The sequence below is a fragment of the Cucumis sativus genome, chromosome 7 (assembly GCF_000004075.3).
Source record: "Cucumis sativus cultivar 9930 chromosome 7, Cucumber_9930_V3, whole genome shotgun sequence".
Lineage (NCBI taxonomy): Eukaryota > Viridiplantae > Streptophyta > Magnoliopsida > Cucurbitales > Cucurbitaceae > Cucumis > Cucumis sativus.
Genome location: NC_026661.2, coordinates 11,201,216 through 11,228,301, shown reverse-complemented (window position 1 = coordinate 11,228,301; position 27,086 = coordinate 11,201,216). Strand labels below are relative to the sequence as shown.

At 36.5% G+C, this 27,086-nt stretch overlaps 1 protein-coding gene across 3 annotated transcripts; it reads left to right on the top strand.

The window, feature by feature from the left end:
• The first annotated feature begins 1,896 nt into the window (after positions 1-1,896).
• Positions 1,897-19,225, top strand: LOC101208216. 3 transcript variants are annotated; one of them, XM_011660706.2, is made up of 2 exons: positions 1,897-3,646; positions 18,955-19,225. In XM_011660706.2, exons 1-2 carry the CDS (start codon positions 2,080-2,082, stop codon positions 19,011-19,013), a joined length of 1,626 nt encoding a protein of 541 aa, XP_011659008.1. In that variant the 5' UTR covers positions 1,897-2,079; the 3' UTR covers positions 19,014-19,225. The 3 variants fall into 3 exon arrangements, with proteins under 3 accessions (XP_011659008.1, XP_031744606.1, XP_004139809.2); XM_031888746.1 differs by lacking the exon at positions 18,955-19,225 and adding an exon at positions 8,474-9,152 and having other exon boundaries at positions 1,897-3,650; XM_004139761.3 differs by having other exon boundaries at positions 1,899-3,650.
• The last annotated feature ends 7,861 nt before the right edge of the window (positions 19,226-27,086 follow it).

The following is a 27,086-nucleotide window of genomic DNA, read 5'->3' as shown; positions in this document are numbered from 1 at the left end:
TGCATAAGTTTACATAATAACCCACCTTTTCCTCATTTACTTGGCTTCTACACCTAACAACCATTATTTATTTAGCTTCAATGTCTGATAACCTGAGGAGGGAAACTTAAAACGTAAATCAAAGACTTAGTGAGTGATGGATTTAGGAAATACCTTTTTGGAGAATACAACAATTTCAATAATAAAAGTAATCTTAACTCATGAACACAAGTATTCATCGCATCCACACAAGTTCTCATTACATCAAGTTACAACCACAACAACCACAAGCAATCTCACACAATTCAGTTCAACAATCATTTACCATTCACCGTCCATACCTGGGATTCTCTCATCCACAAGTAATCACCTAGAGTTGGGATTCACTTTACCAGCGTTTATTCGCATAGACCTAAGATTCTCTTAATCAGTGTCATGCGTTGAACCTGGGATTTCCACCAGCGTCTTGCGATAGACTTGGGATTTCTACTAGTGTCTCGTAGCACTTATTCTAATTTCAGACCTGTGATTTGCTTTCATAAGTATCTCATCGCTTGGACCTGGGATTCACTTTCCACTAACGTTTCGGGATAGACTTGGGATTCAATTTCACTAGTGTTTCACAATTTGGTACTTGCCTAAATATGAGATTCACTTCACCAACATCTAGCTTTCAAGTACACAACTCATTCTTGCCCAGACCCGAGATTCATTTCACCGACAGTTATCCACATAGACTTGAGATTCACTTCCATAAGTGTCTCGCGTTAAACCTACGATTTCCATCAGTGTCCTGCGATAGATCAACAATACCACACATCACACAATCATCACAATCAACAAATGAGAAGCGGTAGCTTAACAACTTACTTTCAACGCATAATCTCACAGTAATAACAATATCATACAATAAGCATCAACACAAGGTTACGAAATAATACTTTTCATACAATCAATTGTAAAATACTTATTTCATTTACAATATCATAAATGCTAATATTTATGTTAAAACAACCATTCATTCATACATAATCACTTATTTTACTTGTGAATTCACTTACAAACATTTGCTCATTTATAAAAATCACTTAAAAAAATATTTAGCCTAAACTCTTTCTTCCTTTTTTCTTTCGACTTTCTCTTCTCGCCTAGTGGTTCCTTCAGCTGACCTCTTTCAACACTCAAAATCTTCTCTTAACAATTTATCAGAGTGTCTAGTATCTCATGTCATTTTCTTTCGACCTTTGGTCCTATTTATAGTAGTTTTTCACATCACGCTTTACATGTGTCATTTACCGCTTTGTTGCACTATGCAGCCAATCCAAGCTATCACTTCACGATTAGACATTTTTCTTGAGACACCAACCTTATCTTTTTAAAATGCTCAACCCATCTGACTCTCCTTTCATAAAACAACAAACATTTACTTTTTCTCATAGGTCATCTAGTTTTTTCAACAGAACACCTACTCCATCACAACATACTTAGACGTAGGTACTTCTCTTCGCCTTACCATCCGAACACCCAGTTCTGAATATCATCACATGCTTTCTTCTTCGCGCACTTAATCTTATCCCGTCGCTTACTCTAATGCGGTAACACTTAGACTCAAATATTTCTCTTCGCATCACCTTTCCTCCCATCACATCCTTCTTTGTGGAATGTATCATCTACACTTAGTTAAATGATCCTATCCAATGCGGTTCCTCTTTAACATGACTCCCTTATTAGATTGGATCTCACATAAATGCTTTGGTGGAATGTTGATATTGCATTGAAGACAATTGCATATGGAACGGTTGGAGGGATAGAAGCATAATATCAAAAACGGTTTCTTGATTTTAAGAGGTAATTATGGTGACAAAAAGATCACTCATATATAAGTTCTAAAAGTACGTCAATGAAATAAAAGTTTTTACTTTTTGGCTTATTTTATGAAAATCTTAAGGTACCAACCTTCTTACATTCTCCAATCGACGATCCTTTCTCTTTCACCCACTCTATGGCAAAACCCATTTTCGACCATTCTTACTATAAACCCTAATTCTCTCCTCTCACGTCCATGAATTCCTCCCAATTCAATCCATACCCAATTCTTCCATGGAATCCTCTGTTAAAATTGTAAAGAAAGAGCACAAAACCTTCGTTAGACGACGATTACCGCCAACCCCACCACCCCCACCTTCTCTTTCTTCTTCCTCTTCCGCTCCTCTCAACCCAACTCTAATCCCAAACCCCTCACTCCCTTGTCCTCAAAAGAAAACTCGGGATTTGCCTAATTTTTCGGAATGCCATGCTTGTGGATTCCGTATTGATACCGTTGACGGTCGTTCCAGGCTTAATTCCCTCTACAGCGAGTGGCGTATTGTTCTTCTTTGTAATAAGTGCTTCTCTCTTGTCGAATCTTCCCAGGTTTGTTCTTACTGTTTTGCTGACACGACAGGCGATTCTTTTATTTGCTGTGAGTGTAACCGTCGGGTTCATAGAGAATGTTTTTCTCAGTATAGTAGAGTTGCTCCTTGGTCCTATTCCTCTTCGGGTTCTGTGTTTTCTGTTTGTATTGATTGTTGGGTTCCTAAACCAATTGTAACAGCGAGGGCGGTATTGAGAAGTAGAAAAATAAGGAGAAAGAATGTTAATGTTTCGGATTTGCGGAGTTCTAAGGTCTCAACTAGTGGAAACTGCAAATCTTTGAGTGCATTAGTCAAGGATGCAAATTGTTTAGTGGAGAAGAAAGTTGACGCTGCGGTTAGAGCTAGGGAACATGCGCTGAAAAAGGCTGCTGTTGCTAGGAGGGCTTCTGCCTTGGCCAGTGATGCCTTAAATTTGGTTGCACAAAGGGATGAAAGTGCTGCAAAAGAATCTGGGGACTCTGCGGAGGATGCAGAGTTGGCAATTCAGTTGCACCGAGCTATGAATAGTTCTCCAAGATTTTCCAAGAATTTGTGTTCAACGAACTCAAACTACATGGATTTTGATGATACGATGGTGGATGATGGTGAGACATCCGCAGGAGCACTATTTAGCGGGGAGTTTGATTTCTTTAAAGCACCTCCAGTTTTGGTAAATAATAATATATGCAACTCTCCTGATAATACTGCTTCTGAGCCTTCAGTCACGGCTAAAGATCATGTCTCACCATTAGAAAGTAATCATTTAGAATCCCTGGGTAAAGATCTGATGCGTGTAAAGGGCAATGGTTGCCCGGTAAAGTGTGATTCTGAGTCTGTGAATGTGGAACTGACACCAGAAAAAGAAATGAAGAGCAGCTCAATTAAATTAACCAATGCTGGTTGCAATTATGACATGTTATGCTCTGAGTCTCAATTGTCACCCACACAAGATAAGTATGATCTACCTAGGGATGAGAGGTGCATTGCAAAGCCGTATCACTATTTCTTCAAGTATAGGAGGAGAGATACAACAAAACGTTACCTGTTGAAGTATAGCAAGCGGAATTCAAAATTGAAGAGAATGCCTGATTGCAATTCTAAAATTCATGATGATGGAATGTGCTTGGGTGTTCCATCTTCCTCTGCAGCAATTGTAATTAGTAGTACTGAAAATTTTCCAGTAATTTCAAATGCCTCATTTGGCTGCTGTGCTGTTCCTTTGCAAGCTTCTGGCCTGGGCGTTAATGCAGTTCAAGAAATCAGCAACAAAGGAGGCAGGTAATCATCGTGCTTTTTTCTGCCGCTAAATATTTATGGTTCCCTTTATATATTAAACAGACAACCTGGAGAGTTAGTGCGCTAAACTTGGTTGCAGTGTATTAATGTTTCTCCTCTTTCAATTCAATTTTGCTTCAAATTCAATATATGATTTGTGATGAGTATTATCTGTATTATAAATGGTGCAATGCATGTACACTAAATATGTCCAGTGCCATCAAAATCACTTACAACCTCTCAGCCAGTAGGGGTTCTCCATAATATTTATTGACATATTCTCTACTCAGTACAGGAGTTTTTGGTGGCTGCAAAAAGCGCCACGGGTCATGTAGCTAAGCTAACTGTTCACTTTGTTGAATGGTTGTATACTCTCTTAGAAACTGTTTGTATATCGCACGCCCGACAAATGCAGTTTCCTTGTTACTTGATGATATTCTTTAAAACTATCATGGAAATCATGCAAAATCAATTTGAATAGTAGGTGATGTTGAGGAATTACTTTACAACTTTATGACAATAAAACACACCCCACGGTGGATTAATTCTTATGAAGTTTCTTATGAAGTTTCTTATGAATTGACATGTTAGGTTGAAAGACAAAGGAATGAACAATAGATAAAAGAAGTTGCTAGCTCCCAAGGGGAAACTCTGTTGGGTGAAACACACTCCACAGTAGATGAATTCTTATAAAATTTCTAATGAAGTGACATGTTAGGTTGACAGACAAAGGAAATAATAATAGATACAGGAAGTTGCTAGCTCCCAAGGGGCAACTCTGTTGGCTAAGGCTTGTGGTCTCTAAGAAGCAAATGAGCCACTTTGGCTCAGCAGTCGACCTATGTTTTTGGGCACACGTGTAAAGGCACAATTAGTTCCACAAATCTCACTGCACTGACCATAGTAAACTCGTTCCTAGAGATCATATCGAATCTTTGAGTTTTCTTAATATAGAAGACCCTTGATGTATCCAAAGTTCAGGTCTTGGAGCATATGCACACTTCACAAAATATCTAGAAGAAATTGGATATCATGGGTCAGCGTAACGGTCATAAGGGCGATGAGCATAATAATAGAAGGGCTTAAAGGGAAGGGGTTCAATTGTTCAATATATGGTGGCAACCTATCTCAGACTTAATATCTTACGAGTTTTCTATGCACCCAAATGTTGTTGGGTCATGTCGGTTGTCCCGTGAGATTAGTCGGAGATGAGGGAGGTATGGGAAAGAGGGGGAGATCACATTCTAATATTTGTTTTTTATCTTTTAACAATGAATTTTCAAAGAAAATCTCAGAAGTGGAAATTAAAAATAAAAAATACTGACTGAACACCATCTTGGAAATTGGTAAAATTAAGGAGAAAAACGAAGCACTTCTTTTGAAGTGGAAATGGCTTCACGGTTGTTTTTGTTTTTTGTTTTTTGTTTTTTTTAATTTTTATATGCGCAAGAGAGCTAACTAAAGAATGAACTGTGAGAAGAGGAGGGGGATGCTTGATTTGAAGATGCTTCTCCGTCCTTTCATATGAAGACTTTTCAAATTCTCTTAATGAATGACTCACTATAGGAGATGAGGGCTTTTCAGTTTCCTAGTGTTCAAATATAAATATCGAAAATGGATGCAACATTAATTAAGTTTGTGTACAAACTAACTTTAATTAAAACGTTTCAGACTCTATCTTAGCCACTGATTTGGTATCAAAGAAGGGGACTCTTGAGATTACTTAGGTTAAGGAAAAGCCATCCAGTAATCACTCTATGCCAAGTTTAAATGAGAAATTAAGGATTGAGATAGAGAATGTTCCACATCCTTTAGGTGCAGATAGTTGTCAATGAAAATATATGTTTTTTTTTTGTTTTGTTTTGTTTAATTAAAAAGATGGAAACAAAACTTTTCATTGATATAATGTAAAGAGACTTGCTCAGAATACAATGAGATATAATAATCAAAGGAAACTATTATAGGAGGGATAGATGCATTGGGATATCTCAACTAGGTTGATGCATCCATAAAATCTTCACCGTATCCACTACAAGTGACCAAATGATATGACTTCATGATTACACTGATGAAATAAAAGCATTCCAATGTAGACATATATCCTGAATGGAATAATCAATAAAAAGTTTGAAATGGGGACATGAGAGAATGCTAGAAGACGAGCTGAACCAAAGTGATCAAATCATTCAATAGACCTGTCATGGAAGGCTCTATTCCGCTCAAACCATATTTTTAATAGCAAGGCTTTGACTCCATTAGTCTATAATAGTTGTGCCTTAAAAGACCAATGAAGACTTGAGAGATCCTATCACGAATTAAATTTTCAAAATTCAAATGTAGACTAAAGAAGGAAAGTAATTTCCACCAACATTTACTTGAGAACTAACAGTCAAATAACAAAATCTTGTAAATCTTCACCATTTGCTAAACAAAGAGGGCAAATTGAAGGAGATAAATATTGGGACTGAAGCTTGTGTTGCAAAGTGTTTGAGCAATTCGTGGAGCCAAAATTTGATATATAAATCAGAATATTAATTATTTTGGGGCTCTTAGACTTCCAAAGAGCTTGAGAAAGCTCTTTATTGATAGGAGATGAGGCAATTAAATGCTTAGACAGGGACTTGACTTTGTACTTTTCCTGAAGGGTCAAGTTGCACACCTTAATAAGGATGTTCCCATCTAGATTGCTTTTTTACTAAATACCTTAGCTAAATAACCTCTTGGTTTGAAGGTGGTTTTGTTGCCTGTATACAATCATCTGATGCACTTATTTCAAAAGAGATGACAATGGTTAATCCTTCACAGCCTATTGGGGATTTAATTCCTCCTCTTTCTCATTCCTCGGATGGTACAACAAAAAGTACAATAGCCTCCTCATGACATTGATGCTACCACAGTTTTTCCTCAAGGAAAATGTTCTCTAATGTTTACTTTAAATAATGACTTAAATAGGAGAATCTAAAGAGTCCTCCCCTCTCATCATACTCAAAAAATAACTTCCTAAACTTGAAGAGAGTAATCACGACAAGGTAGAGGAAGAATGTTCTTGAATTTTGCTTCCCGATCAACCTTTGCATAGTTTTCAATCATGTAGCAGTTAGCAGACAACGGAACGTTCCAATATATTTCATCAATCATCTATTTCCTTACCTGACTCTAGTAAATAGTTTCTTGTAGGATGTTCCAGCCCTTCTCTATGTGACTTTCAGTCATGTTCAGTTTCAGGGGAAGAGTAGGCTGTTAGTGCAGTAGTGAGGACCCATACGATGTTCCTTTACAACTAGTTATTAATGAGTAATTTTCCAAATAATTCTTTTGTGGAGGCCTTTGAATCTCTATATTCAGGTGGGTTTGGTTGACTATACGTTCTTGAGTAAAAACAGTCGTAGGAAAACCAAATTTTCATCATCTCCTTCTCAAATACCAAGTTGCTTCTATTGTCAAAATTTTTGGATTGCAATTGGGGCAGATTCCTCATGGAACTCATTGGGTATTCTCCTAATAGAGGCCTCCTTGTTTGAATGAGCAATGATATTTATATCTTGGAGTACTCATGGTTTTGTAGATAAATCTAATGTCTAGCACCAAGAAGATTCCTCCAGAATCAATGCCCGACAAGAATAAAAAAGATTGTATTTTGACCTTCCATGTTTATCAAAATTTTTATGGAGCTCTAGGGAGATTGATTGGATTCGTGTTGAATCCCTTGGCAAATTAGGTGGCCTTTTATTTATGTGGGGTGAAGGAAAGGTTTCAACCATTGAAATCATAAAAGGAGGATATACTTTGTTCGCTTAACTTTGTACTCATTGCCAAAAGAAAAAGAAAGAGAGAGAGAAAACCTGTTGGATAACCAATGTTTATAGTCCTACGAAATATAGGGAGCGGAAACATTTTTGACCAAAACTGTTTTCTGTATTATTTGGTGTATTGGTGTTGGTGGCAATTTGAAAAACACCAGATGGGCTCATGAATGATCGTTGTTGGGAAGACAAACATAAGGAATGAGAAAGTTCAATAAATTTATTTGAAGACATCAAGGTTTTGGAGAATCCACTTTCTAATGGACGTAGTGTTATGATCGGGGAGTTTATCCTCCATCCACTGTTTTTTGGGAAGGATTGTTATCTGTGGCTTGTCAGGGCGTGCAATATTTTTTTGGTTATCTGGGGCAAGTAGAATAATAGAATGTTTAGACTTTCATGGATGGGGAGGGATCTAGTGGTGTACCTCCCTTGTCAGGGATCTAGTGGTGTACCTCCCTTTGGGCTTCAATCTTGTAGACCTTTTGTAACTATTCTAGATCTATATTGTATAGTTGGAGCCCATTTCTTTACTAGGGCACCTTCTTTTGTGTATTCTTTAATTTTTTTCTCTCTATGAAAGCTGTTTCTATTTCTTAAAAAAACTGCAATGATCTAGAGACGAGATGAGACTAATTGGTCTATAATCTCCCACGAAACAGGTATCTAACTCTTAGGAATGAGGAAAATGTATATTTCTTTTAGGCTTGCATTTATTATTCTTATCTTGAAAATATATTGGCACTGCCCTTTTCTCTTTCATTATGATAATGGACAGCCTTGGTTGTCTGCTTCTTAACGATGTAGAATCTTAAAAGGAAATTAGTGTTTAATGTATTTTTCTTAAGTGGTTTCTTTGAGGTGTATTTATTCCTCTACATAAAAGGTCACTGTGTACTCTCAATTATTTTGAATATTCAATATATTATATAAAATTATCATGGTATCGGAGCATCAAGTTTTGTTTCATTGAATGCTAGCCACCACAACCTTGTTTAATCTCTGCCCCATCTATTTGACCAGTCACTGATGGAGGCAGACCCATGCACCTTGCCCTTTCGTTGAAATCCATTGTTGTGCGCCTTCTCCATCCATTCTCATAAACCACCAACCTTGTCGCTACCAGATTCAGCCGCCATCTGCTGCCTTTTGCCGCTACTCAACGCTGTTGCACACGCACACCTAACACCAATTTGGCCGCCCACATTCACGCTGTCCAAATCTATGAGTTTGCAGATCAGTCTGTTTGCATCCACGTCGTTTTGCTCCTAAATTCGCCACCTCCTGACTGCTTCGCCCTTCTTCATTTGTGTGGCTGTCATGCTCTGATCTAGTCGTGCATTGGTGCTGTTTGGGTGAATCATATATGTTGCACAATTTAGGAACCTAGTGCCTTTTGTAATTAAAAAAATCTTGGTTCAATTAATTTGTTTGGTTCATGTTGGTCCTATTTATTAGTCTATCTTTAGCTATGGAAAATTGAAAAAGAAGGGAAAAGAACAAAGTTATGGGTTTTTGTTTCGTCTCAAAATTAGTCTTTCATAGGTTTTGCTAGAGATCTCTAAATGAGGATCTATATTTCTAGCCCATATGTTTTTGGTTCCATTCTTTGTCGGTTTCTGTTTCCAGCCTAGAAATTCTTTGTGTGTTTGGTTCTTCGTACGTTTCTGATTCTATACTAGATCCACTAGTTTGATTTGAAGGTTTTCTTTGCGAACTCAAGTTGTTCATCATTCTACCCGCTTGAGTTTAACTTGAGTTTGAGGGAGGAGGGTGTTAAAAGGAAATTAGGGTTTATGGATTATTATTATTTTTCATTATTGTTTTCCTCTTTTGGTATTTCCCTTTAGTGGTTTCTTTGAAAACTATTTATTCCCTCATTTAAAAGGTCATTATGTACGCTCAATTATTTTGAAGAATCAATATATTATATTAAATTATCAGATGGTAACATAAAAGGTTTTTCAGTTGGTAACGGTGATGTCTCTATTAACCACTTAAGGGGACCATAGTTTGGCTAGGATACCCTCTCAAGAAATTTACCTTTGAATTAGGTAAAGAAAAATAGAGTACTTAAAATGTGGATGGATCATACTCTAACAAACTAAACTGTTTGAAAAAGAATGGGCTTGAAGATGGACACAATTTGATTAGAAAAGATCGGAATTTTGATCTGAAATCAACTTTGCCTTTTTAAATCTCTTTTTAGCCTCCTTCAACCTATTTCTTCTAACGAAGTGTTTTGCGAATGGTTTAAAGAGGTTCATGAAAGGAGCTTTAATTTTGAATGAAATCAACTTTGCCTTTGTAAATCTCTTTTTAGCCTCCTTCAACCTATTTCTTCTAACAAAGTGTTTTGGGAATGGTTTAAAGAGGTCCATGAAAGGAGCTTTAATTTTGAATGTCTTTTAGCCTTTTCTCTTTTTGCTGATCTGGCGAAGAAGACAAGGAAGAAGAAGAAAATGAATCATGATTGGCCCTTGGATTTTCCATGAGCAATAAAGGAGGCCTAGTCGGATCTGACAAATTTAAATTCTCTCTCTTGATTAAAAGAACCTGACAATATAAAACAACATGGGTAAGCTGAATCAGACGACCTTTGTACTTCTTTTGAAATTTTCATTGCTGCAATTTAAAAATAAATGTGGGGAACCCAACCTACTCTTGGATGACTGAACAGAAAATGAACGGGTCAAGAACTTTTGGCTTCTCTCCGAGCAAGGTCTCAATTTTCTGGTTCGTAGGAACAAGGATTGACTAGGTGAATCAAGGATGGCTCTGGCAAGCAACTTCTGAGTGTTCTCCGATTGATTCTAAAGCTTCAACTTGCTGAAATTTACTGATTTGACAAAAGGGCTTCTGGAAAATTGTGGATGCAACTTTTTTGGCAAAAGGAATTCAAACTTAACACTCAATGGATCACTTTCAATCTCTCCACCCTTCAAATCTTGATTTAATCTAAAAACATCAGCAGGGTTTGAATAATCACAAACAAATAATTCCCTTTGACTTTGCTTGGTGGAGTGGCTGATGAGGTATCACCAAAGTTTAAGAAAATGTTTCCTCTCTTCTCTTATTGATTTCTATTGTTGCTGGAATGAACCCACTAAGGTTTTCTTTGACTTGAGGTTTGCTTCGGCTATATTTAAAAAAATTGAAGTTTCCATGGAGATGTACCAAACCCCTGAAATAAGTCCCAGTAACTTCAAATGTCTGATTACTCCAGTAGTTCAAAGGGAGGTTCTTAATCAAAATCCACCCACCATATCCCTTTGCATACAGAAGTCTGCTGTATGCTAGCATATCCCACTTTTCGAGCCTTAGATGAAAGGCGCCAAATTTCTGCCATTTCCCAGGTTCATTCCGCAAGTTCTTCTAATGATTCTTGATCTATATCAACTAGAGCATTCTCTGCAAACAACGGATTGATGATAACCCTCGATTGAAAGTATGTGTGCAACGTTTTTTTAATCTCTACCCAACTATGAACTTAAAAAGACGAGTGAAAACCCATAAAGTATCAAAATCTGTTCTGATGACCTTTGAATTCTTGATTATTCACCGATGGTAATTGCTCTGTTTTGTCGGGTCCAAAACAAAATATTCCTTTTTCAGTTGGACCTTGTCCACAAAGCTATCCATCTTTTTTTGAAATCAGCAGAGCTTGATAATGGCAGCATTTTATTTGCCTCAAAATCTTCATCTTGGAATAAATCATGCTCATGCCATATGCAGTAGGAAGGGTAAAAAACACTGCTGCTTTCTACTTCCATTCCTTGCTCTCTTGCCGGAGAAACAAATATATGAAAATGTTGGTGGGGGAAAGGCCGGGGGAGAAAAGGGAAAAGAGAGGAGAGAAAGGAGAGAACTTACCTAGTCTCTATGATAATGCTTTTCATCTTCCCTTTAGTTAAAGGTGGACTGGGCATACACTCCTTAAAAGACAAAAAACAATGATCTCCTAGCAAAATGGGTGTGGGTTATAATCATTTGAAAAATATGCCCTATGGAGTAAGCTCATCAAAGGGAAATATGACACTCCTACCTATTTGATTGGCCTTCTTTATCTAATTTGAAATGCCCCTGGAAATCGGTTGTTAAGCATCAACAATCAGTGACTAATAGAATTTGTTAATTGGTTGGGAATGGTGCATCTACATACTTTTGGGCTGACCCATGGCTTACAAATTCTCTCTTTGGTTCAGGTTCCCCTTACTCTACAGACTATTTCACTGCAAGAATGCAATTGTACAAGAGGTTTGGGATACCACAAACCTCTTTTAGGAAATCATTTTTGGGAGGCACTTGACGGATGTGGAAGCTTTAGACCTTTCTTACAGTCTTGAACTGATTGTTCTCTCCCTAACGGAAGATGTTTGGGTTTGGCTCCATAGCCTAAAATGGTGCCTTTTCTTTTGTAAGATCACTCCTAATCAACATGGGTGACTTCTCATTGACCAAAGCTATTTAGAAAGATCCTTACTGAAAGGTCAAATATCTCCTATGGAAAATCTCACAAATTTGGTCTACGAAGAGGTGCCATATAGGAGCATCTCTTCTAAGCTGGTGCAACTTATTCACTATAAAGCACAAACATGATACCCAAACATGATGGAAAAATCTATAAAAATGTACAACACAAACATGTTATTTCTTTTAGATAATATTAGAAAATTAAACCCAAAATACTAATTTGAATTCGGTAATGAATCTCAAGATAAATTCTATTTATTTATGGTAATATCAAGCAATACAAGAACAATATAGAACCAAATTGATAGAGATATCAATTTGGGAACTATGGGGAACCTACCTCTCTCTCTTTTATCTTTTCTCTCAATGATGAATAGAAATTCACCTAAAACTCTAACTCTCCTCCCTTACCGAAGACTTATTTATAACTGACTCAACTAACTTCTAATTGTGGTCCCCTTTTACATGTACTACCCCTTTCTTCCCTTTTCTACTATATTGTAAAACTATTGGTGGTCTAACATTACATTCCTTCTCCAAATCCACCTTGTCTTCAAGGTGATAGTCTAGAAATACTTGCTGAAATTCATCGTAGACCTCCCACGTAGTTTCATGTCTTGGTAGCCCTTTCTAGCTTACTAGTACTTTCCAGGCTCTTGCATCATTCTTCTTGTACCCAAATATCTCTTCTGGCACTGCCTTCCATTCGTAATTTTCAGGCATGTACGGTACTATCTGCTACACTTCATTATGCTCTCCTAACATCTTCTTTAGCTGAGATGCATGGAATACTGGGTGAATTGTGGCTGTCTGTGGTAACTTCAGTTTTTATGCCACTGGTCCAATCCTTTCAGTGATTTTATATGAACCGAAAAACTTTGGGGATAGCTTCTCATCTCTCCTCTTTCTCAGTGATACTTTTATGTACGGAATCTTCAGGAAGACCATTTCTCCCACCTGAAATTATACATGTCTTCTCTTCATATCTGCATACCTTTTATGAGATGCTCCTTGAGTGCTCTCAATGTTACATCCCTCTCCTTCAACTGCCATCAAGAGTTGAATTAGGTGTTTCTCTATCTCCATAGTAAATCAATGGTGGTGGTAAGCGGCCATATACCAGTATTCTGCCCAATGCAACCACTTGATCCACTCCTTTGGTCTTTCTCCACAGAAACGTCGTAAATAGATTTGCACTTCTCTATTCGTTACCTCTGTTTGCCCATTTGACTGAGGATGATAGGTTGAGCTTCTCTTCAACCATGTCCTTGCCAACCGGAATAATTCTTTCAAGAAATTACTCAAAAACACTGTCTCTATCTGATACAGCTGGGATAGCCATACAATCATACTACTTCTTTTACAAACAAATCAACTACTGATTTAGTATTATATGGGTGTTTCAAGGCCAGAAAGTGTGCGTACTTACTGAACCGATCTACCACTACTAAGATCACTTCGAGGCCTGCAACTTTAGGTAGCCCTTCAATGAAATCCATTGATATATCACTCCACACCTTGCTTGGAATTTCTAGTGGTACTAATAGTTCTGCAGGGGTTACAGCAAGAGATTTGTTTCATTGGCACATGAGACACTCTTTAGAGCAAGAGATTTGTTTCATTGGCACATGAGACACTCTTCACAGTATTTCTTCACGTCGTGCTTCATTCCCTTCGAAAATAATTCTCCTGTCAACCTTTTATAGATTCTTAGGAACCTGGAGTGCCCTCCAAAGATAGAATCATGATAAGTATGCAGTATGGTGGGTGTCAAGGATGAAGACTTTGAAAGTACCAGCGTCCCTTTGTACCTTAGCATTCTATGTTGCATAGAATAGTTGCACACTCCTTCCTCTTTCTTCAGTTTAGCTATTATTTTATTTAGGTGCTCATCCTTCTCTACTTTGTCTTTAATCACCACCAAATCTATTAAAGTTGGTGCAGTTAAGTTGTATCAATGCACTGAAGGAGGCATCCTTGACAGGGCATCTGCAACTTTATTTTCCAGCTATGGTTTGTACACAACTTCAAAGGTATAACCCAACAATTTGGCTATCCATTTATGATGTTGTGGTTGTATTACTCTCTGTTCTAGCAAAATTTTAGGGATCGTCGGTCTGTCTTCACTACAAACTTCCTTCCAAGTACATAAGGTATCACCTTTATATAGCTAATTCTACGGCCATTAGTTCCCTCTCATAAATAGGTTTGGCTTGATTTCTCATAGCCAATGTGATTGTAAAAAGCTATTGGCCTTTTATCTTGAATCAACACTACTCCTATCTGTACCCTGAGGCATCTATCTCAATTTCAAATGGCAGGTTAAAGTTAGGTAAGGCCAGTATTGGAAGTGTCATCACGTTCTGCAATTTCACAAAAGCTTCCTGTGCTTCCACTGACCATTTGAAGGCTCCCAACTTCAGCAGCTGTGTAAGAGAGGGGCAACTAATGTTCTGTAGTGTTGGACAAAGCGCCTATCGTACCTTGTCAGCCCGAGGAACCCTTTTACTTCTCTCACATTTGTAGGGATTGGCCATTCTTTGATTGATCTGATTTTTTCAGGATTCACTTCCACCCCTTCTTGATATTATGTGCCCCAAATACTCTACTCTTGAACGTGCAAAGCTGGATTTTTTTTGTTTGCGTAGAGCTTATGTTCCCTCAATATCTCGAATACCAACTCCCAAGTGCTGTAAATGTTCCTCTAGGCTCTTACTTTATATTGGTATATTGTCAAAAAAGACAAACGAACTTTCTCAGATAGGACCGAAATATGTTATTCATCAAGGACTGAAATGTTGAGGGTGCTTAGTCAACCCAAAGGGCATAACCAAAAACTCACAGTGTCCATAGGTTTGGAGTGCTGTCTTCTCAATGTCATCAGTACACATTCTACTTCGATGATATCCTGCTTTAAAATCCATCTTTGAAAATAGTGTTGCCCACCCGTTAAATTATTCTTCAATCACAGGGATGGAAAAATTTATCTGGGATTCTCACGTTATTTAGGGCTCTGTAGTCTACACAGAATCTCCAACTCCCATCTTCCTTTTTCACCAATAATACTGGGCTTGAGTGGGGATTGGTGCTTGGGCGAATGACTCCAGAAGCTAGCATTTCGTCCACTAACTTCTCCATCTTAGGCTTTTGTTGGTATGCAAATCTATAGGACTTCACATTCATCGGATCTGTACCTTTCTTTAGATGTATGTGATGCTCGATTTCCCTCGTCGAGGGTATTTCTTCAGACCGTTCGAATGCATCTTCGAGTTTCGCTAATACGGCCGGGATAGACTCTTGTATATTAGGCACATCATCTAATCCATACAAATCGGCTAATGATATTCCTCCCTCCAAGGCTCTGCATTCAATCAAGAATCCTTGATCAGATTTTGTCCATGCCTTTATCATACTCTTCAAGCTTACTCGGGTTTTAGTTAAGCTTGGGTGTCTCCTTATAACCACCTTATTATTTTCATGATAGAAAGTCATGGTGAGATTTTTCCAGTCCATCTTCGTCACACCCAAGGAGTATAGTGGCTATAGCTACTGCATTCCTACGATGACATCCACTCCTTCAAGTTCTAGAGGTAAGAAGCTCTCTACCACTTTCCATTCGTTCAACAAGAGTTCTATTGCCTCACGCACCTCTTTCCCTTTTATTGCTGTGCCTTATCCCAGTACTTCATAGTTGGAGGTTTCTTTTGTTGGCAGTTGCAATGTTGAGTCAACCTTCTCAAATATAAAATTTTGTGTAGCACCACAATCGATTAATACTATCACTTCCTTTCCTTTGATCCTCCCCTTTACCTTCATCATTCTTGAATTGAATAGTCAAACTACAGTGTCTATATTACTCTACAATTGGCTTAATTTCTTCTTTTATCTTTGGTGAGTTCAATTTCTCCTTCTCATAATCACCTTCTATCATCTCCACTTCGTTATATTTTTGCACTACGAATATTCGCAACTCCCCCTGTTCCTTGACTTTACATTTGTGCTGGAATGGTACTTCTCATCACAGCGAAAGCACAATCCTTTTTCTCTTTGAGCTTGAAACTCGACATCAGTTAACTGTTTTGCTGGGCCTTCCTTCCGATTCTCCTCTGCTTCCACTCCTCTCAATGTAATAGTTCGCATTGGGAATGTATTTCCAGTTTTGTTTTCGTTCATATTCTTGGAGTTATCAGATTTAGAATTATTCAGATAAGGAAATAGGTACTTACCTTCTAAATTCCCCTTCAGATTCGCCTTTCTCTGCGTAATTTCCCGATTTTCTACTCTTTGGGTCAGTTTCATCATTTGTGCTAGCCCAATGAGTTCCTAACAATACCGTTTGGGTGTACCAATAATTCAAGAGGTGTATTACTTCGTTATTCGTGTTAACTCACATTTCTTACCTCGTTATTTGTGTGAACTCCAATTTCTCTCTCATATAATAATTACCAATTAAGGGTCTTGTCAATTATTTATCAACACACAAGGGAAGATTCAAGAGCGCCCTTTCTCTTTTATTGTCTTAAATAAGTACTACAATGGTAATTTTTGATACCACATCCCACACACAGGCAATGGTGGTCCAGAAATTTTGTAAAGCGGGGCTGAGAGACAATTTTACCACTAGGCTATCTTCTAATATTGATATTATTTAAGTTTATATATATATATATATTATATAAAGAGCTAAAGTTGAGGGGGGCCAAGCCCTATACTAATCCATTGGTGCATATAGGTTTCCCTATATAACGTCTCACTCAAGGACACCTAACAAACAATATTCCTATGGGCCCACATACTAACTCATATTACCCTATTTCGCCTAACATATTATCCCTACTCTTGTTCGCGTGTCTCCTCATATAAACCTTAGTGATCGTGGCCTATCATTACCTGCCCTTCAAAGAGTTACCTTGTACTCAAGGTGGAATTCAAGAAATTGATCGTTGATCATCGAAAACATTTATCATGTTGCATCGATCGGCAAGCTTATGTTCCTAACGAATTAAAACTTCTTAGATGCCATTCTTCCTTGGGGGAGTTATGCAATCACAATACCTCAATTGGTTGTAACACAAACGTCAGATCAGGTGCCACATTCACAGGAAGAGGCAGAATGGGAAGATTGTTACTAGCAACTTTCTTTAACAAGGAGACATTAAATACAGGGTGAATACCCGAAGTGGGGGTAATGCCAAATTCGCATTTCAGCACCCATTTGACTCTCAGTCTTGATTACATTCTAGCTTTCCAAACAACCTAGGATTAATTCATTCGTCAAGGATCTGAGTCATTTGCCTTCTCTCTTACATTATTTCAATGACTTTGATGAGGTTAGTTTGAGTAGTGTGCAATGTACTTTTAAGTTTATGGAAACTATTACGAATGATACTACTGCGGGAGATTCTTTTGGTGATGATTTAGTCTCGTAATTTTAAGTGAGAGATTTGTCATTCTCTTCCTTCATTAGTGCTTAGAAAATATGCTTCTTTTATCCAAACTGGTGGTCTCAAGATATGTAAAATTCTTCTCTTCAATCAATGAGGCATTTGTTGTTGATGTTTAGTTGCTCTATTGTATTTGTGGTTTGGTCTCAATGGTTCGTGCTTGATGTTTTGAGGGTCCATTCTGCTTCTCTGCTTGGTGTTTGTTACTTTTGGTTTGGGCTCGGTTCTTTGAGTTTTTCTTGTTTTCTTGTCCAAGGTTTTGGTTCTCTCGTGTTGGGTTGGTTCAGTTTTAAAAGTGCGGTCTTTGCGTTGGTTCAGTTTTAAAAGTGCGGTCTTTGCATTGATTTTGGTCTTTTAGGTTCTCTTCTTGCTAGTTTTTTTCTCTCCAAACAATGACATTTACGAAAGACAGCTAAGACTCACTTTCTGAATTTGTCTTTGAATGCACTTTCACTTGGATGCGAAAGGTTTACAAAGAGAGGGAATATATAGCTATGCTTTAAACAAGTCATTAGGTAATAAGCTCTTCCAAAGGAATATTAGAAGGCAAAGTTGATTCCAAAAAGTATGATTCCAGTCTCATTGTTCGTAGATGAGGTATTATACTGATTTATCTAAGAAAATAAAGGGGATTGCAGTGTTAGATGGAATGTTGTGTATTATTATTAGAATCCTTTTAATCATTTTTTAAGTTCTTAGAGGGAATGTTGTGTTCTGGACCCTACCTTTGCTGTTATTTTCCCTCATCTACAGTTTCGTTGTAACTGGGTAAAATAATTTTGAAGTTCTGGATTTTCTTGACAGCATATTATATAAATAATCTTAGACGCAAAAGAAGTATAAATCTATCCTTTACTTCCATTATATTGCAATGGTGAGTTTTTATAGCCACAATTCTAGTGATAGATTTTCTGAATGGATTTCTAATAAGAAAATTTTGTTATTCTAAGTGACAATATCAGTAAAGTTCAGTTATCGTATCCATCTTTATTTTGAGTTTGTTAAGTGGAGCAAACCTGTGGAAACTATAATTGTCAGTAATGAAAGGCTTCAGTGTACATCTCTCTCCATATGAAGTCTTAAGAAGGATCGGGTTAGGTATTGGAATTTGTTACTAGTAAATTGTGTTGCATTCAAGCAGCATTCCATTATTTTCTTTTTGTTTGATCATGCTCTTTTCATCATTTGCTGCACTATCCATTCCCTTTAAATTTAAATGTGGTTATTAAGAGTCATCGTAACTAAGAGGTTATGGACTCGATATGTAGTGGTCATCAACTTAAGAATTAATTTTCTACGACCTTCTTTGGTATCCAAATGTTGTAAAATCAGGTGAGTTGTCTTGTGAGATTAGTTGAGGCGTTGTAAGCTAGCCTGAACACTCGTGTATATAAAAAAATCTTATCACGATTTTCATGCTAGTTATTTCTCGACATTTAGAGTTATGTATTGCTGCTAATACGGCTAGATTATTAGTTCCAAGTTGTGAAAATGACTTGATGAGAAGAATGAAAATATTGTGTACTCTGATGTATAGTTATAGGTGCTGTTTCAATGTAACATTATATATGTTGCTCAAATGAACAGGTAAGGGAAACAGAGGGTTGGCACAAGAACATCCGTGCAAGAGAAAAGGGACAATGTGACTGAATTTGAAGAAGGCTTGAAGAGAAAAACATGGGATGTTTTGTTATTGCAAGAGACGTTTTGTGATAGAGAAGAGTGTTTGGTCAAGGAAGCCTTTAGTTTGTACACCTTCCTTACTAAATAAAAAAAATGATTCTTCTTCTTGATTGTACACTTTTTTTTTTAATAAATCAATAGATAAATAAAATAAATAAAAAGCAATTTTCAATTTCTTTGAAATCGCAATTTAGAAGAATGTCTAGATTAGAATGTGAAATAGTATTAATAATTTTATACTTTCAATTAATATGAGATAATATATTCAATATAATATGTTTACATTTTTTTTACCGTGAGTTCTAATTTAATTAAGGCAACAATTTTGATGCAATTATAATTGACATTAGTATGTTTTAGCTTAATGTTGTATTAAATAATCAATTAATAAAAACAATTAAGGCACCAGTGAAATACGAACATCGATAAAATATAACATTAACATAAAATAATAGTTATAAGAAAGAAAATTAGGAAAATCTTAAATTTCTCAAATTTCTTTCCCTATTTCCAATTTCTTTGAATTTCTGTGTGATGTGTTTCTTACAACTTTATCAAATTTCACTATTTATAAAAAGTAATTTAATAAATGTAAGGTGGAGTATATGACCATTTATAAATTATATTATAGGCACATGACATGAGTGTTTGATGATTAATGGGATGACATAACATACGTTGGACACTAAGTGTTTAAATATGAAGACGTATGACAACATATGACTTGATGGACATTTATATATTATCTAATATTTAAAATACTTTTACATTAATTTGATATTATAAATATTAAATAATTATCTATGGTTAAATTTAGATTAACCAATTGATCAATTAAGCTCTATTGATGGTTAAATTTAGATTAACCAATTGATCAATTAAGCTCTGTTATACAAACATTGTGATGGGTAAATCTTGGTGTAGAACTTATGACAAAAGAATTTACTAGAGATAATTTTTGAATATTTTGATCTAATCGAGATTACACACTCAAAAATTAATTTACTAGTCACGATTTTATTAGATGGACACAAACCCTCCAAAAATTTTCATTCTTTTTTGCCAATTCTCGGCGTTTTGGTGTGCCTGAAATTGAGCAATTAATTCAATAATTAGTTAAGGCTATTGATTCTTGAATTACTTGACCAAGAGTCATGATTTTTCAATCAACCTTTTGAACCTTATGATGAGTATGGATGAGAAAATTACCCTACACTTTTTTTTTTATTTATTTCTTGAAGAATCCTCACTTTGTTGAATTGAATTTTTGAAGGACTATTTCTTTCATAATCAGACCCCATTTAGTTTCTTAAATGTTACAAAACTCAAGATTGTATTCCTATAATTGTTTTTTTTTGTTCTTAAAGTTACTAATAAATTCTTTTCTTGAGATTTAGATTCTAATAATTCTAGCCACTAGTTCCTATGGGTTCACCTCGACATGTCTCTACTGTTGTAAGGTTGGGTTACAAAGTAGTTGGAAGAATAGTATCGATAGGCCAACCTCTTCTCATTTCTTGTAATCGATTTACTCATGTAACTTTTATACACATATTACTTGTCAATTCAATTCTTTCCATCTTGCATATTAGTTGTTGCATATCTCACAACCCTACCCCTACGATCAAATCTTTCAACCCTTCTTGACCTTTACTTCTCTGGAGATGCTAGCTCGTGTGGGACCTCGCTCCCCTCGCCGCCTGGTTGTCCTCCCTCAGATCTAGAAGTACCAACCTTGCTTTTGACCTTTATAGGCTTGATGACATCCTTCTTTATGGTCTTCTTTGGCGATGCTCGTTTACTTTCCTCAAGGCTCATCGCCTGTAACTCAGCTTTGAGTGCTTCAGCATGCTAGACGTCTTCTCCCCTTATTGCCATCTGTTTAGAGGACAGTGTCTCAACTTGCTCGCTTTCTTCCTCTCACGTTTTCTTTCTTTTTCCTTCGTCAGTCTCATTAATTTCTCCCGGGTCACCTCAAGCTATATCTTGCTGTTAGAGACCCTTTCTTCGAATGCACGCAAGAGGTGCACCAACTCTCTATCATCCGACGACCTTTCCGTTGTCTTCTTCATCCATTTCTCTTCTTCATCCATTTCTCTTCTTTCATTGTAGGTAGTGAGTTTGAGGATGAAGCCAAATGCTTCTTTCAATTAAGAATGAGGGTTTTGGTGAAGGCGAGGGTGTTCCATTGTTGCTCGGTCATGGATGTTTTTGTTTTGGAACTTCAAGGATGATTGAGAGTTTGCTGGAGGAAAAGATAGAACTTAGAAGAAAAACCCAAGGACACATGAGAATAATGGATGCAAATGGGTTGAGAAGAGGAAAATTTAGGTATATTTATAAGTTCATCGTGCATTCAAAAGTAATCATGATGCCTCTTTCTTTATTGAATGAGATGTGATAACTGACCATGTACCTTTTCTGATTCCCAAAGGATAGAAACCCTTTGTACTTCCCTTCTTGATAACTTTTTCCTAGGCATAACATTATTTACTTGACAAAAAAAGTTGTGTCTAAGCATCAAGTACGTTATCACGATCTCAACCGAATTCCTTACACTACAAGAAATTGGAATAATTTCAACGCCAGAAATAACGTCGACGTAAGATGCATCAGTGTTGACCACCTTTCGACCACACAACATTTGTTGCGTCGGTGAAAAGACATTTCACGATGCACAAAAACTAAATGTTGCGAAAATGTTAAAATTAAATTTAATAGCTTCACTTTCTGCGGCGCACAAGAGTCAGACATTGCACAAAGTTTAAAATTAAATTTAATATCTTCACTTTCCGCGACGCACATCAATAAGACGTCGCGAAAAGTTTAAAATTTAATTTAAGATCTTCACTTTTTGCGACGCACAAGAATCAGACGTCGCGAAAAATTTAAATTTAATTTAATATATTCACTTTTCACGACGCACATCAATAAGACGTCGCGGATAGTTTAAAATTAAATTTAATATTTTCACTTTCCGTGACGCAAAGGAATCAAACGTCGCAGAAAATTGAAAATTAAATTTAATATATTCACTTTTCGCGACAGACATCAATAAGACGTCGCAGAAAGTTTAAAATTTAGTTTATTATCTTCACTTTCTGCGACGTATAAGAATCAGACTTCGCAAAAAGTGAATATATTAAAATATATTCACTTTCCGTGACGCACAACAAGAATCAGACGTAGCGGAAAGTTGAAAATTAAATTTAATATATCCACTTTTCGCGACACACATCAATAAAATGTCATGGAAAGTTTAAAATTTAATTTAATATCTTCGCTTTCCGCGACCCACAAGAACCAAACATTGAGAAAAGTCCACTCTACTTCTTTCCCTTCAACACATAATCGATTGCAAAATGAAAGGAAGAGAAAATAGGCAGAGAGAGAGAGAGGGAGAGGAGGAGATTCGTGTTGCCGTTCATCCGTCTTTGCCGTCACCGTTGCCGCCGTCGGAAGTGTTCTTGTCCCTCTCTTTCTCCTTTGTCACTATTCCTCACTCTCCCTCTCTCCTTCCCTCTACTTTCTCCATGTTTTCCTTCTCCAAATCGCTCATCTTACTCTCTCATTCCTTGTGCTTTCTCTCTTTTCCTTCTCTGAATCGCTTATCTCTGTCCCTTCTTCTATCCAATTTCATTCTTCAAAAACGATTAATCGCTTGGAAATAGACTAATTTATCACCAATATCAACCATATCTGACAAGGACATAAATAAATGAAAGAATTTAATGGGTTTCTTTTCATATATAAATAAAATAAATAATTAAAAAATATATATTTAAAGCCTTATGCGACTCTTTGCTGCGAAAGCCGTCTGCGAAGTGCTGTAGCCTGCGTCGAGGAAATTTTCCCCGTCGTTGACATGAGCCACGTTAGATAAAGTATCCCTGACATGCTTTCTTCGACGTGCCTACCAACGTCGTCCGCGATGTTGCAATAACCTTCCCCAACGTTGGTTAGGGTTTCGACAACGTATTGCTACGTCGAGAAAAATCTTATTTCTTGTAGTGTTAAAATGTGTGAATCACTCAAGCATTGCTTCTTGAATATTTTTCCTCAGTTATGCACAAATTTTGCGAAATTAAAAAGCAATAAAAGAAAGTGATAAAAGAAAATGACTAAGGAAAGTAGTAAAGTTAAGTGATAAAAGATGCACAAAAAGAACCGAATTGCAATTAAGATTACAGAGACTTTGATGTGATCTTCGTCTTCATAGTATACATTGACTCTTTGCCCATTTACCTTGAATGTGTTAGATCCATCTAGTAATGCCATCTCAAAAGCACTACGGGGAAAACCTCCTTAACTACAAACGACCAGACCATCGTGATTTGAACTTTCCTTGAAATAGACATAAACGTGAGTTGAATAATAACACTTTTTGTCTAGGATGAAACTCGCGCTTACCGATATGGTGATCATGCCATGTCTTCATCTTCTCTTTATAAATCCTAACGTTCTTATAAGATTGAGAATGCCACTCATTAAGCTCATGCAACTGTAGCTGTCTTGCCTTTCATGCGACATTATAGTCAAAATTCAACTTTTTACACACCTACAACGCCTTGTGCTCCTACTCTAATGGTAAATAGCAAACTTTTCCGAACACCAATTCATAAGAAGACATACCAATAGTTGGCTTGTACGTGGTCCTGTTTGCCCATAATGAAATCCGGGTGATCGACCTAGTTTTTTCAAAAAATATTTACCACTTTCTCCAATATTTTCTTATTTTCTTATTAGAGACTTTCATCTGACCATTAGTTTAAGGATGGTAAACCGTGGCGACCTTGTGGTTGATATTGTATTTCGACAATAGTTTGGCGAAGATGCAATTAATAAAATGGGAAACTGTGTCACTTATGAGAGCTCGTGAAATCTCAAATCTCGTGAATATGTTTCTCTTCAAAAATTTGCTCACAGTTATCGCATCATTTTTTGCTGATGGTAACCCATTTGGATAGCTAATGACTAACAAGATGTAAATATGGCTGTCAGATTGTAGAAACGGTCCCATAAAATTTGTTTTCCAGACATCGAAGAGTTCTCCAAAAAATCTATTCCCCATGACCAACTGCGACATTTCATTGCGATGGGAAATATTTCCAGTTCTTTGGCACTAGTCACACTTGACCACAAATTTTTTCTCATCTTGAAAGAGAGTAAGCAAAAAATACCCACCTTGCAAGACTTTAGCAGTTGTCTTCTGTCCGCCAAAGTGTCCTTCACAAGGTGTGTCATGACACTTGGCGAGTATTTCTGTTGCATCATATTCAAAACACATGATCTTCTTAATATGTGGTCTAACCCCAACTTGTGCAGATATGATTCATCTTACCTATAGAAACGATATTCATGAAACAACATTTTCTTTTTTCTACTGGAAGCTGAAGTCTTGTGGCCATGTTTTACAAATCAAACAATTGACTATGTTCGCATACTAGGATTCTTTCTCTTCAACGCGGAATAATTGTCCATCAGAAAAGCAGTCCTCAATATTCTTCTTCTTGAGTTGAAAAAACGTGTTGTTTAGACTCAATAAGTGATCCACCACTTAGTTCTCGGTATCCATTAGAGCTAGACTGACTATATAATACTTAGTTCTAACCATAATGATACATATTTTTATTACTTTTGTATTTTTACAGAGATTATGAAACTATACTCCAATACCAAAAAAACACAGCAAAAACTAGTTAAACGGAGCTCAAATGAAGAAAAAAGAGTAATTTAAGGATTAGTGGTAAAGTTGTAAATAATTTGAACTTTTCGAATTTTTGCAGCTCAGTCAGTTTACTAGATCGAACCTCAGCCGCGCGCAAATTTTCACCGTATTTTTTTAGTCCAAGGTCGCGTGTTCGAAAACCTGAACGTCCGCAAAACAATATTTTTATATAACCGAATGGCAAAATTGTAATACCTTCGCAACTTTCTGTTGATACGCGTCAACTCCTGCCCACGAGCGCCTTCGAGGTCATGCTTTCGAATCTTAGTGACCACGTTTTATTTTTCTTTTGTATTAATTCTAATGGCATTTTCGTAGTTAGCTCCAAATTATCCAAAAGCTTGCGCCTCCCCGCCATTTTCCCTGATATTGACAAGTTAATTTTTAATAATTTCTTTCAACACCCGTCTCTCCCCTCCCCCAATTTTCATATCAATTCACCATTTCTTCATTCCTTCGTCAATTTTACTTCAATTTATGTAACAATTCAATAGAAGTGTGGAGTTGATCTCAATTTCTCCCTCATTTCTATTAAAATATGAATTTCTCCATGAATGTCTTCTTTAGATCTGGTTTGATTTTGATTGTTAAATTGATCCTAATTTCATGAATCTCGATTAGGTTGAAAGTCAATCTTTCATATTGAATTTCATTGATCCTAATGCGTTGTAGAGAATTTTGTGTGAACAATGCAACGTTGGAAACACTAAACGCTTACTTTAGATTGATGGTTTTTGAGCAATTAATGCAAGAATTAATTAAGGCTATTGATTCTTTGACCAAGAATCATGATTTTTCAACCCTATGATGAGAGTGGATGAGAAAAATTGTCGAGTGTCCTTTATTTATTTATTTCTCGAAGAATACTCACAATTTGTTGAGTTAAATTTTTGAAGTACAAATTTTCTTTCATAATCAGATCCCAATTTAGTTTCTTGATTTTAAATCCAAGATTATATTCCCATCATTTCTTTTTGTGTTATTGAAGTTACTAATCAATTCTTTCTTGAGATTTATATTCTAATAATTCTAGCCACTTGTTCCTATGGGTTCGACCTTGACGCTACTACGATAAGGTTGGGTTACAATTTAGTTGAAAAAATTGTTTAGGTAGGCCAACCCTCTTTCCATTTCTTAAATTGCAATCAATTTGATCGTTTAATTTCTACACATATTGCTTGTTAATCAATTCTTGCAATCTTGCATATTACTTGTTGCATGTAGTCACCCATCCAATTCAGGATTAACGATTCCATGCAATTTAGGATTTGTATAAATAGGAGTGAAAGGTCAAAAGAAAGGAACTTTATGTTGAAATTTCTTAAAGGATATTCTGCTAGAAGATGTTACTAGGCGAGAAGACAAAAATCTCTAGAGGTAGGCGTTTAGAATAAGAAACTTAGTTTGTGAGTGATTTTCTTTAAAAAAAATGAACCAAGCTTTCTAAAGTATTCTTTTTAAAGTCTCTTGTCGTTTTAGTAATGTTGTAATACATGTTAATGTTTAGGAGAAAGCATGATTTCTAAAGAAAGTTTCTAAGTTACGTTTCCTAAGCTAAAGTTTTATTTCTATCAATGAGCTAGCTATTATGTGCACATAACGAGTCAAGGGAACCTTGGGGTGAAAAAACCATATGGCGGTAAGAAGTTGGCCAGTACGTTGAAAAGTTGGCCAATACGTTGAAATGAGCATATTGAGTTAGCAGCTTGAGCAATGAGAAATGAAATAAAAAATTCTGTAGGGGATGTTGACGATGATGGGTCATCATAGTAATCTATGCATGGAAATGATTCATGTTCTTGGCGAAAGGAATAAGTAGAGACTGATAACATGTAGAAATACAAGTTATTATCCGCACTCATACAATCCTCTGTTTCATAAGCCTTCCATTTCGAGAGTAAGATCAAGTGGATTGCTAGGGCCTATGAAGTAGAGTATTTAGTACTTCTAAAATTGCATTATCCACACAAATTTCCCTTCAATGCATATTAAGATCAATGAGATTCAAACTAAGACCTATTAGAAAAGATTGACATTAAACCTAATGAAGATTCATGAAATTGTGGTCAAATTAACAATAAGCCTCCCATTTCAGGGGTAAAACATGGTAGGGACATAGGATGCAAGACGAAATTCACTCCTACCCGCTTTAGAGTTGGTAGATAGTTATTGCCTTAAGGACTGGATCCAAATCTTGAACAAGAGCCCTCATTCTCTCGTTAGCCTAAGAAGAATTCAGTTTATAGGTTGGACATTAAACCAATTGTTCAATAGTGGATCAGTGGGACGTAGGGAGCAAGATGTAGTC

Coding starts and splice junctions, on each gene's coding strand:
- LOC101208216 (XM_011660706.2), top strand. CDS start 2,080: ATGGAATCCTCTGTTAAAATTGTAAAGAAAGAGCACAAAACCTTCGTT. Junction 3,647..18,954: donor AGAAATCAGCAACAAAGGAG/GCAGGTAATCAT, acceptor TCAAATGAACAG/GTAAGGGAAACAGAGGGTTG.